This window comes from Oryzias melastigma, linkage group LG13 (assembly GCF_002922805.2).
Source record: "Oryzias melastigma strain HK-1 linkage group LG13, ASM292280v2, whole genome shotgun sequence".
In the NCBI taxonomy this organism is placed as follows: Eukaryota; Metazoa; Chordata; class Actinopteri; order Beloniformes; family Adrianichthyidae; genus Oryzias; species Oryzias melastigma.
The window spans coordinates 23181459-23193264 of record NC_050524.1 but is presented as its reverse complement, the minus strand read 5'-3'; the positions used below and the strand labels follow the sequence as shown (position 1 = coordinate 23193264).

At 44.6% G+C, this 11806-nt stretch overlaps 1 protein-coding gene across 1 annotated transcript; it reads left to right on the top strand.

The window, feature by feature from the left end:
• Positions 1-7948: 7948 nt before the first annotated feature.
• On the top strand, positions 7949-10639 carry fzd9b (frizzled class receptor 9b). The gene has a single exon (XM_024277927.2). It carries the CDS (start codon positions 8519-8521, stop codon positions 10295-10297), a length of 1779 nt encoding a protein of 592 aa, XP_024133695.1. The 5' UTR covers positions 7949-8518; the 3' UTR covers positions 10298-10639.
• The last annotated feature ends 1167 nt before the right edge of the window (positions 10640-11806 follow it).

The window sequence follows — 11806 nt, the reverse complement described above, 5'->3', positions numbered from 1 at the left end:
TTTATATGTGATAAAATCGAATTATTTACATCTATTGTCTAAACCAGGGGTGGCCAACCCTGGTCCTCAAGAGCCTCAACCCTGCCTGTTTTCTAGCTCTCCCTGACCAGCTTGCTGCTGATTAGCTGACTCAAGTAATTCCACATCCTGATTAGCTGAACACACCTGATTTAGGTTGTAAGCATCAAGCAGTCCAGGGAGGGCTGGAAAACAGGCAGGGTTGAGGCTCTTGAGGACCAGGGTTGGCCACCCCTGGTCTAAACACTTCACTACTGTATTCTATGTTCACACCAGCCTCAGCAACGCATTTTCAAGTGGCCACTTCCAATAAAATGTTAGAATCTAAAGATCTACGGCTTCTCCCTACCCCTACATTTAGCCCTCCAAATGGAGAGATATAGAAAAATAGTGTCTTCAACTTTGGACGTTACTCCCACTCAATGACTTCATCAATAGTCGCCAGTCAGCTACGTTAGCGAGGAGCTGCTAGTACTCGGAAATATATAACCACAACTACAACTTTAACAACTTTAAAAAAGTCATGTGAAAACAAAAGTCATTATTTACATTTAAATTTAAACCTCTGTGCTTCAGAGCACATCTGCGTAAAGAACTGTGCCTCTCCTCTCTGGCACAGGGCGACGTGGAACATCCTCAGAGACGGAGGGTTCTGCAACCCTTTAAAGGTTAGACCTTAAAAAAAAATTGGACACCCCTACCCCTTCAAATCCCCTTACAATTGGAGGGGTAGAGAAAAGTCGTATGGGGTATGGGCGGTATTCGGATTCGACCTCTGTAAGAGCATGTATATTTGCATTTCGGGCTTCTGCGTTCAAAAATCTTGCATTACTCAAGTTTTTAAGCCAATTTTCAGGCTCTACGTACAAATTATGTAACCATTGATTACTTGCGCTGGTATCAGGTGGCGACAATCCAGTGGGAACACAATGTGCTAAAAGCACATTCCAGAACCCGCTTTCAGCACGTCAAATGCCCGGTTGGTAAGTTGCATGAAGTGTTCCATATCATTGCAAAACCACTTTTTTCCACTTCAGAATCCACTGGAATTACAAAAATCACGTGAACGGTTGAAGAGTTACGGCAGTCAAAAGAACATCAACGCTGGAGCTAAAACTCTGGTATTAAAGGGTTAAAACAAGAATAGAACATGATATATATTAGTATGATTAATGTCGCATCAAAACCCATTTTTTAAAGATCTTCTGGAAAACTCATGCCTGAGAAAAGGCTGAATTATCCAGTGGTTTAATTGCAGTAATGCAGACATTTTCACAAAGAGGCAGCAGGGGCTTTCTTACCTGCCCCAGACTGCAAAGAACATTATCTCATTTCAGGACTGCAGGATGAGGAACACAGATGGACTGTTTTGATGAATCGATCCCATTCACTCAGCCACCTAATAGCACTACATAAAACTGCATAACAGGAAAACTGAGATATTTTGTGCACATTGTCCTGTCATTACAGCTAATAACTTTTTCAAACTGCAGACTTGGACCGAGAGGAGCACAGTTGCTTGAACGGACGCCATAGCTGCAGCGCCAAATGAAAAACAAGCAAACCCCTCCTGCCGTTGATAGTAAATGTCACCACTGGTCTGGGACGGCGGCAGATTGCAATTCAAAGGACAATAAAGGAACTAATGATGTGATTCAAGCTTCAATAATTTGCTGTTATAAACCCCGTTAAAAGGCATGTTCTGGTCCAGATGCTCTGCTTTGTGCGTGATGTGTCTCTTGTTACACTCATAATAACCTGAAAAAACCTGTGCCTGTGGGATAGTAGAGCCATGCCAGCTTGTGGCGAGGTTCCCCCCATTGTTCCACATCAAGTTTATGGCTGCGTTCCTGATATATGATAACCAGTAAGTAAGAGGCAGTCAGTGCACGACCCACACTCGAACCAACCGCCTGATAAATGTGTGAAATAAAAGACGGGGGGTTATTTGTAAAGGCTACTTATTACAGAGACGGAGGCTTGACATGCAGCCGTACGACATACATGCAAGCGAGTGGGAGAAATAAATAACACATATCCATTTTCTCCACAAACGGTAAAGTGAATAGCACTGACCTTCTAAAAAACACATCTGCTTCAAGCCAGAAACAATTGAACGCTCTCTTTTTGCCCGTGTTCCTGCACCCGTGCGTGTTTCAGGTCAGGAAGAAATAACACGATTAGGTGAAATAAAAACACACCAAAAAAGTATAATGGTATCCTTTTGTGGGGCCCAGGAATCGCAGCAATACTGTGGTCAGACCTTGTGGCTCCTGGACCAATCAGGGACACAATGCTATTTGTTCTCCGTGGATGTTTTTCTGTGAAAAGAAGGGGAGTTATTGGTAGGATTTGTTTGTGTTTTTGTCCTTGATAGTTTTGCCAAAAGTAGATGAGAAGAAGCAAAAGTTAAACTTTATTTGGCTTCAGGTTTGCAAAGCTTGTTGGCACAGAAACATAAGATACTAATGTTCAGCTCTGTTGCCCTCGCATTCACACGGGAGAAAGTATCACTGTGATAACATTAAAGGGCTTACTGTATAGAAAATCAACTTTTGAGATTTTAAGTCTATTATAACCTTCATTCCTCACTATAAACTCCCACAAAGTGGTATTTTGACCCATTCACGCATTTTAAGCGTTGCTCTAAAAACCCTGCTTTTTGAGCACCAGCCCCTTCCAACATGAAACGAGTGGGTTCTCACAAGTGAGAACAGCCCCTTCTAGGAAGAGCCTGCGCAGCCAGCACCGCCCCCAGGCTAACGCGCACACTTTCTCCACGGTGCTAGCGGTGATCAGCACAAAGCTTTTATTTTAAATGCACCAAACCGTATATCTTCCAATTGTGTCCCGTCTGCAATTGACCGGGCTCCTTTGAGACAAACCAAGACACGTTGACGTTGGAGTGAAAGGCGGAGCCTCAAAGGTTGAGTCGTTTTACCTCCAGGTAGGAAAACTACTCCTAAATCATAAAGGAATTTGGTCTTTAATGAGCCAATGTCATTATATGATCATATATGTGGATATAGATTACTATGAAAGGCTTAAGAAAAGCTTTTTAGTAACCCTTTAAAGGTTTTGTTTTAATTTCTCTGCCACAATCGGTACAGGAGTTTACTTTTTTTTTAAAACATGTTTTTTGTAAAGGGACAATCCCTTTTTAAGCCTCAGACTCTTCTATAGTCCTGCCACTCAGTCAATAAAATAGTTTATTTTTAAACAAGTTTCAATTAACCAAAGTGCAGTCCTATAAGAAAACAAAATGATTAAAAAAAGACTAAAGCATCATAACACAGAAACATAAAAAAATGAATGGAGGCAACAAAATTTTCCTAATTTTAATGGCTACTACAACTAAAAGGTAGAAGCAATTAAATAATTATTGACTTTTTAATGATTTAGTAATAAGAAATTTGGTGGATGGATGGATGGACGGATGGACGAATAAAAAAATTAAACCAAAGCAATTGTGTATAACTGCACAAAGAAAAGAAATGTTTAAGCTTTTGCATCCGTGTTTACAGTTAGGTCCCAATAGAAGTAATTCTCTTTTCATGTTTCCCTGAGTGATTGTAAAGAACATTTCTACATTTAAGAACAGGTCAGAGGGTCTCAAACTTTTCTCCAGCTTGGCTTTTGACTTATGTATCCTGATAAAAGTTGTGTTCAACTAATTTCTTTAAAGACCTACTTGGATGAAAATGACTTTTTTGGTGTTTTCAACACGTGTGGCTTTTTCCTCATAGTGGAGGACATTTATAATGGAAATAATCATATTTCTATATTCAACTGATCATGAAACACACAAAAAAAATGCATTTAGAAACATATTATAAAAAGGCCAACTTCTCCCTGCTCCGCTCTATTCTGATGCATCCAGTCATGACAACTTGATCCATGAACATCTTTGTTTTCCTCGTGTGAGCTGGAATGTGGCTCAAAACTGTAATGATGGACAGCTCAGTTAATGGTCACCAATTTTGTTGCAACGGTAATGTTATGTTGGGGGCGTGACGGACGGTAAGGTAGTGGGGGAGCATGTAAACCGAGAGCTCTCAGCAAATGGTTAGGGTAATGGGGCAGATTTTGAATGAACTTCTCCCACTCTGCAGAAACTATGTGCTAGAAAATGGCATAAGCTTTTTGATTTTTCCTAAAAGTAATATAATCATAATTAAAAGACCCCTGGGGGCGCTTTTAAATTAAATAAAAATATGATCTGAGTGTTTTTTTTAACAGTCACACCCCAGCTTCTTCAATGACCCCTTAAAAAAAAAAAAAAGAAGAACTAAAAGTTAGGGGCAATCGGACTACGATGAACCTCCCATTAAAGCATTTTTGTTTAATTCACCAACAGCTTCAGTGCTGTCGCACACAAAGATATCATCTGAAAGCCTGGAATGTACTTCCTCCTTCTTTGCTCGGGCTAAATTGAAGTTGGGGGCCTGACGCCAGAACTGATAAGGTTCCAGCACACAGCCCACAACCAGCTCAATTTGTCATCTAGGGAGAGTAAACTTCCTTTCATGAAGTGGAGCCCTGATCATTGAAAGTAGAAAATAAAGGTGTCAAAGAAGAAGACGTATAAAAATAGGGTGCTAAAGTCTTTTATTGGCAGGTGCCTTCTACAGAAAAAAAATGAATTTATTTTGTGGATCGTTTTCACTCAGTAAAGAGCTCGTCTCACAGTGTCATTGTGATGTTGTCTTGTACTTGAAAGCGCTGCCAAAAATGGATCAAAGTGTGACAAACAAGCAGCCATTCTCAGGCGAGACAGGTGCAAAGCTACCTTTAACAGACAGCCTAATAGAGACAGCATGCAGTTGACAAGCAATTCAGTCCTGCAGGGCGAGAGGCCAAAATCCTTGAGTTCCACCCCCGTTTGAGAAAAGATCAAATGCTCGGCGTAACAGCTGTGGAGCTACGGGCTCTTCACATTCAGCCACTAGATGGAAACAATAGCCTGCTCCCCGCTATCGCTCTGGCGCTCCTCCTTTGGATTCAGACCCTCTTTTTTATCGCATCGTTCTGTTTGTTCCATGTGTGTCTGAGTGTTTTTAAAGCAACCCCGTGAAGCACTTTGCGCTGAAAGTCCCACCAGCTGCGGGACTGCTTTGTTTTCAGGGAAACCGACCTGCAGCGCTCAATAAAGTTTCACATTATACTGCGTGAAAACGTTTGCAGAAATGGTGACTGAGTAATTTGGAGTCAGCAACAGTAAAACTCCAGTGGGACTATCACTTTACCAGAGGAGTGGGTTATTTTCTAGAAACACAGTGGAGAAAAATAAACCTCACGGAGTATGAGTCAGAGCAGCAGTGGCAACTTTTTTTATTGGGGATATGAAGGGGATAGGTATTGCCTAACAGCTCAAGATTGTCTTTAAAGGCCTTTTAAAGCAGCGTGGAACTCTGCAAGGATTGGTCAAAGTGGAGGGAAACTGCCTGCTGCACGCCAACACAAAGATACCCAAGAACACAATCTATTCCGCCATTGACCTAGTTTGCACTCTTTACAGTAACCACAAATATTGATCACATAACCTTACACAACCTATACGCAGTGGGGCGGCCATGGTGCAGGGGTACAGTGGTCAGCCCCTGAAGATTGCAAAGAACACTTTACCCAAAGTGTCAATGTGTCTAAGTGTCCTTGGGCCAGACATTGAACCCCACATTGCTGCTGGTGGTTATAGGTTGGCACCAGTGTTTGGCAGTGGAGTCGTAATCTATGTGTGAACGTTTGTGTGCATGGTGTATGGGACTCTAACCGTGAAGCACTTTGAGCCTGAAAGCAGGGTAGAAAGCACCTTTAAAAGTATACCCCAATAATCGTATTTTCCTCAAAATAAGAGACACTTAAAGCTTTTTTTTCTTTAAATAACAGTTTGCCTTAAAATCTGGAGCACCTCATATATCGATTAATTCTGCTCCAAACAAGGTTGTTGCGAATACACTAACGTGGCTAATGTTGAACTACGTTTTTATTTAATGTTGCTAATAAGATTGGGAGTAAGAATAGTCACAGAAATGTTTATATAAGCTGTGTCAGTCTGTTTCTTTTACGTGTTACAAACAAAGTTGGAAGTTATGTCACGTTCACACCGAGACTGGAAAGCCTCCGAGGTCGGAAACCCACTTTAGAGCGATCGCTTATAATAAAAAGTCTATGTCAGCGTGGACATATGCAGAATATGGACATTCACGTTCAAATCTCTCTCATTCACACATCACTACACCAGTTTTTAAGCAGCAAACTCAACATTGGAGCTGTCTGTCATTGAAAAAAGAGAAGATAAAGTTCCATCTAAACTCTGAAGTTGTTTCCGTTGTTTAGTGTATGAGTGAAAATTTACTACTCGCTAGGTTTTATTATCCAAACTCATCAGAAGGATGTTTGATGGACTTCATGCTCTACATTTTACAATTTGTCCACATCCCCTTTGACCTTACCCTAGTTTTCCAGTTGTCCTATCATAAATGCATGGAATCAAATTTTTGAATTTCAACCCAGAGGCCGTCTAATGTTTTCATGTGGTCCTGTCCTTGAAAAACATTCAAATACTTTTATTTAAATCCCTTTTTTTCCATTAGAAAAAAGTTGAAGAAGTTCTGATTTTTGTGTTTTTTTTATAATAATACATGATTAAAAGAAGAATCAAATATTTAATTAAGTTAAAGTCAAGGGTTTACCATCTGAAACAGGTTTATGATGTCTGCTGTTTCCACATGACTGCTGAACTATTCAGAGCTATTCAATCATCCTCCAGCATCCGTCTGATCATTTTCCTTGGGACCCGATTAATGAGCGCCATCTTTGTTGAAACACCGCTGCAATTTTATGTCAAATCCAAACACAAAATTAACGACAGACAAACTACATTGCATATCAAATTGAAAGTGATGACATGTAATAAAACTGTCTATAATTTATATTTTTTTTAAATAAAGTATTAGATTATTAGCATGTGCTGAGTAAGCTAAAGGTACCAGATTACATAGGATTCCATGCACCGCTGTTTCCTCTCCTCACCGCTTGTGCTGTGATTGATCAGAAAATCGCAAAACACAGTGATTTTGAGGATAAATTTGTTAAAAACTCAAGTAACGGTTGAGTATCAGATCTGCAACAGAATGACTTTCAAATTCAAATTGTAAACCTTTCAAATCAGTAAAGGTTTATTCAAAAGTGTGCAGCTTTTTTGCAGGCTGGTCATATGAGCATTTTGTCTTCCTTACAGTGCATAACTGAAAGGATCAGAGAACTGCATTGTTGGAAAGCTTGACCAGAGAATCTAGATGCTCACCTTGAATGTGAAGCCTCCATATGGTGTGCATAATAAGCCTCATTTTTACCATACTACAGTAAATAAAGAAAGGTTTTTGCTTTTTTACTTCTAGCAAAAATAACTTTTTTTTTTTTTTTTTGTCTTCTCACCTTTTTCTTGACACCAGTTACCTTCCGGCTTCATGTTTAAGCTGAAAACGGGGAATCGAGTGTTGACCTTCATGAAATTCCACTCTCTTTCCAACACAAGTTCTTGAAGGCTATCAAATTTGATAGCAGAGAAACATTTAAAGAATCAAAATACATTTTGTGATGGCAGGTGAGGATAATGACAGGTGAGATAGTGCTTCACCTGAGAGCTTGTCCCTGTTTCATAAATGTATGGACACAAGTTGGAGTCAAAACTGTGAATTTTCTGTGAAGTAGTTGTAATAAATCTGCGCTGATCTAGGGGGCAGCGGGGCCCACCTTGAATTTCAACCCAGAGGCCCTCTAATGTTTAGATGTGGCCCTGTCCTGAGAGAAAATGAGAACACATTCATTTAAATACTAAATTTTTGGGGTTTTGGTGCTTTAGAAAATAGAATAGTTAATTTGGGTCGGATTTTTCCATTTTTAAATAATACTAATTAATTAAATAAAATAACCAAAGGGTTAAATGAGGTCAGGGGTTTATCGTTTACTATTATGGCTGCTGTTTCCACATGACTGCTGAACTATTCGGGGCAGAAATGTCGGAGGTATTCGACCATCCTCCAGCATCTGTCTGATCATTTTCCTTGCGCGGTACCCGATTGAAACGCGAGCGTCATGGAGCGCCCTGCTCCTCCTCCTCCTCCTGCTGCTCCTCCTCCTGTCTGCCTGACTGAAGTCCCGCTGAGCTCCTCTCAAACTTTACTGTCGAGTCTGGAAGCGGAGCGCGAAGGTCCGGAGTTAACCGCCAGCTTCTCCCCGCCTCGCAGCCTCCCGGATCCGCCGCTCCACCTGGAGGACGTACGCGCGTTTTTACGCATTTTTCCAACGTTTTTATCGAAGTTTCCGCGTATTTTCGGAGCGTCTGTGCGGATTACCCGGGAGCTGTCAGCCTACCAGAGACGCGCTTTGTGTTTTCGGGGGTTCCAGCAGGAGCGGAGCCGCGGACATGTGGGAGTAGCGGAGCTCCGTCTGCGCTCGGACCCTTCCGGAGGACGGGAGCGCGTGTCCGTGTGAAGCCATGAGCGCGCCGCGCGGCGCTCCGGTGCAGGTGTGGACCTTCCTCTGGGCGCTGCTGCCCATCTCCGCCTCCAGCCTGGAGATGAGCTTCTACGACCTGGAGCGGGACCGCCCGGCCAAGTGCGAGCCCATCGTGATCCCCATGTGCGTGGGGATCGGCTACAACCTGACCCGCATGCCCAACTTCATGGACCACGACGACCAGTCCGAGGCGGCCATCCAGCTGCAGGAGTTCGCCCCTCTGGTGGACTACGGCTGCGATGTGCACCTCCGCTTCTTCCTCTGCTCCCTCTACGCCCCCATGTGCACGGACAAAGTGTCCACCTCCATCCCGGCCTGCAGACCCATGTGCGAGCAGGCCAGGGACAGGTGTGCCCCCATCATGAAGAAGTTCAGCTACACCTGGCCCGACTCGCTGGACTGCTCCAAGCTGCCCACGAGAAATGACCCCAACGCCCTGTGCATGGAGGCCCCCGAGAATGAAACCAGGATGGAGGGGAAGAAAGACAAAAAGAAAGGGGAAGGCATGCTTCCAGTGCCCCCTCGCCCCAGGCAGCCGGACACCCCCAGCAGCCGCTTGCCCGGCGGGACTGACTCTGACTCCTGCGAGAACCCGGACAAGTTCCAGTTTGTGGAGAAGAGTCAGTCCTGCGCCCCCCGCTGCTCCCCGGCCGTTGACGTCTACTGGTCCAGGCAGGACAAGGACTTCGCCTTCATCTGGATGACGGTGTGGTCCATCCTGTGCTTCGTCTCCACTGCTTTCACCGTCCTGACCTTCCTCCTGGAGCCCCACCGCTTCCAGTACCCCGAGCGCCCCATCATCTTCCTCTCCATGTGCTACAACGTCTACTCCGTGGCCTTCATCATCCGCTCTGTGGCGGGCGCCGAGAACATCGCCTGTGACCGCGAGCACGGCGAGCTCTACATCATCCAGGAGGGGCTGGAGTCCACCGGCTGCACCATAGTCTTTCTCATCCTCTACTACTTTGGGATGGCGTCTTCCATCTGGTGGGTCATCCTGACCCTCACCTGGTTCCTGGCGGCAGGGAAGAAGTGGGGCCATGAGGCCATCGAAGCTCACAGCAACTACTTCCACATGGCTGCCTGGGGCATCCCTGCTCTGAAGACCATCGTCATCCTCACTATGAGGAAGGTGGCTGGAGACGAGCTGACGGGGTTGTGCTATGTGGGGAGCATGGACTCCGGGGCGCTCACTGGCTTTGTCCTCATCCCTCTGTCCTGCTACCTGATCATTGGTACGTCCTTCATCCTCACCGGATTCGTGGCGCTCTTCCACATCCGCAAAGTGATGAAGACAGAAGGCACGAACACGGAGAAGCTGGAGAAGCTGATGGTGAAGATTGGGATCTACTCCATCCTCTACACGGTGCCAGCCACCTGCGTCATCGTCTGCTACTTCTACGAGAGGCTCAACATGGACTACTGGAAGCTGCGGGGCCTCCAGAAGGAGTGCGACTCCTTCAGTAGCCACAACAGCAAGTGCTCGCTGGAGGCGTCCGTGCCCACCGTCGCCGTGTTCATGCTGAAGATCTTCATGTCGCTGGTGGTGGGCATCACGAGCGGCGTGTGGGTGTGGAGCTCCAAAACCCTGCAGACCTGGCAGGGCCTATGCAGCAGGAAGCTGAGCGACAGGACTAGCAGCAGGAAGCCCTGCAGCGGCGTGAGCTGCAGCAGCACCCACTGCCACTACAAATCCCCCGCCGCTGTCCTGCACATGGCCAAGACGGACCTGCACTCAGAAAACCCCACACACGTCTGAGAGGAAGCACGGGGGGACTCCGGGAGGAGCAGCTGCCCCGAACTGAGACTTGGTTTCTCTGCTGCTCTGAGGGACACACAGGTACCGCTGAAACAGTATTGAAAGGGAAGAGTTCAGTATTCACACTCATATGTTCCTGTTCAAAGTGTTCTGTAGAGTTGCCAGACAAAAAAAGAAGTTTAGCTGTAAAAATCTGTATAAATGGTTTATTTATTGTAAATATATTTAATTTAAAGCCCTCCCTGGCTCTTACTTGTTTTGATGTTAAGATGCGTTCATGAGAAGTGCCTTTTAGAAGAGCTGTGGTCTTTTGGAGGTGAATAAACTTGTGGTTCAACCGTGTGCAGCCTCCATGCTTTTTTTATTTTTTTTTTATTTTATTCCTGGCTTCCTTCTTCGGCGCGTCTGTTAACGCAGGATTCGGTTGCGTCGTCTTCCCGGCTCATCACCCCAGAGGCGTCCTCGACAATAATCCTCAAAGAGAATCCTTGATGAATGGAGCGACAAACCGTGGCTGGCGTGAACGTTTGCGTCAGCGGGGCTTGAAAAATGCAGCAGTGCTTTGCGATGGAGGGGAGGGAGTGGGGGGTATATATTTAAATAATGGGTGTTTTTAATCCCCCCACAGTCAGTGTTGTTGCCCTCTCACACAAACACTCAGCACTTTGATCTGCGAGCGCAAAGCTCAAGTGGATTTCAGACTTATTGCATGGTTTCACTGACAGATTGAAGTTCGGTTCATCCACTTAAAACTGGAGGAGCTCGGGATTATCAGGGATTATTCCTGTAATGTTTAGGTGTGTGCTCCAGGAATATCTGATGTGAATTTAGGGACTTTCTCTACCATAAGGCTTGTTGTTCCACTCAAACAATGTACCTTTAAGAGCTTGGAAGGTATAAATAATCACAGGCTGAGTCACGGCACAACTATGTCAGACATTATTTTCCTTAAATAAGAGCCTCAAATTGGTTCTCGCAACTAACTTCTGTCTAATAAAGTCTGTTTAACAATGAGCCCGAGCCTCCACGTCCTCCGATGGTTCGTAAAAAAGTGAAAGTAAATAGCTTTTACATGACGAGGCTGCAGCCGAGCGCCAGTGCCAGCACAAATTGCAGCCTCACACAGCAGAGTGTTTGACAGCTGCGGAGCTGATTGTTTATTATGTCTGTGCGTAATTGTGCGCTGTGTCACCACCCCCAGAGGCGGAGTTGAGGGAGGGGGGGTGTCGGAAAAACAGCGGGGGGTAAGAGGAAGCAGGCGCTGGCTTCTGCACAGGTCAGAGGTCGTTTTGTCGGCGTTGTTCCTCCTAGTCCAGCTTTGAGATGCGGCTGGTTCTGAGCATGTTGCTTTCCATGCTCTCTTGCAGACCCACTCTGATGAAATTGTGTTTTTAATATGTTGTTTGAACATTTTCTCATGATGGAAGACACAAAAAGAACATTTAGCTCATAATTGCACTTCTAATTATTTCTTTAGTCAAATAATTGTCAATAAATGTGCCATCTGAA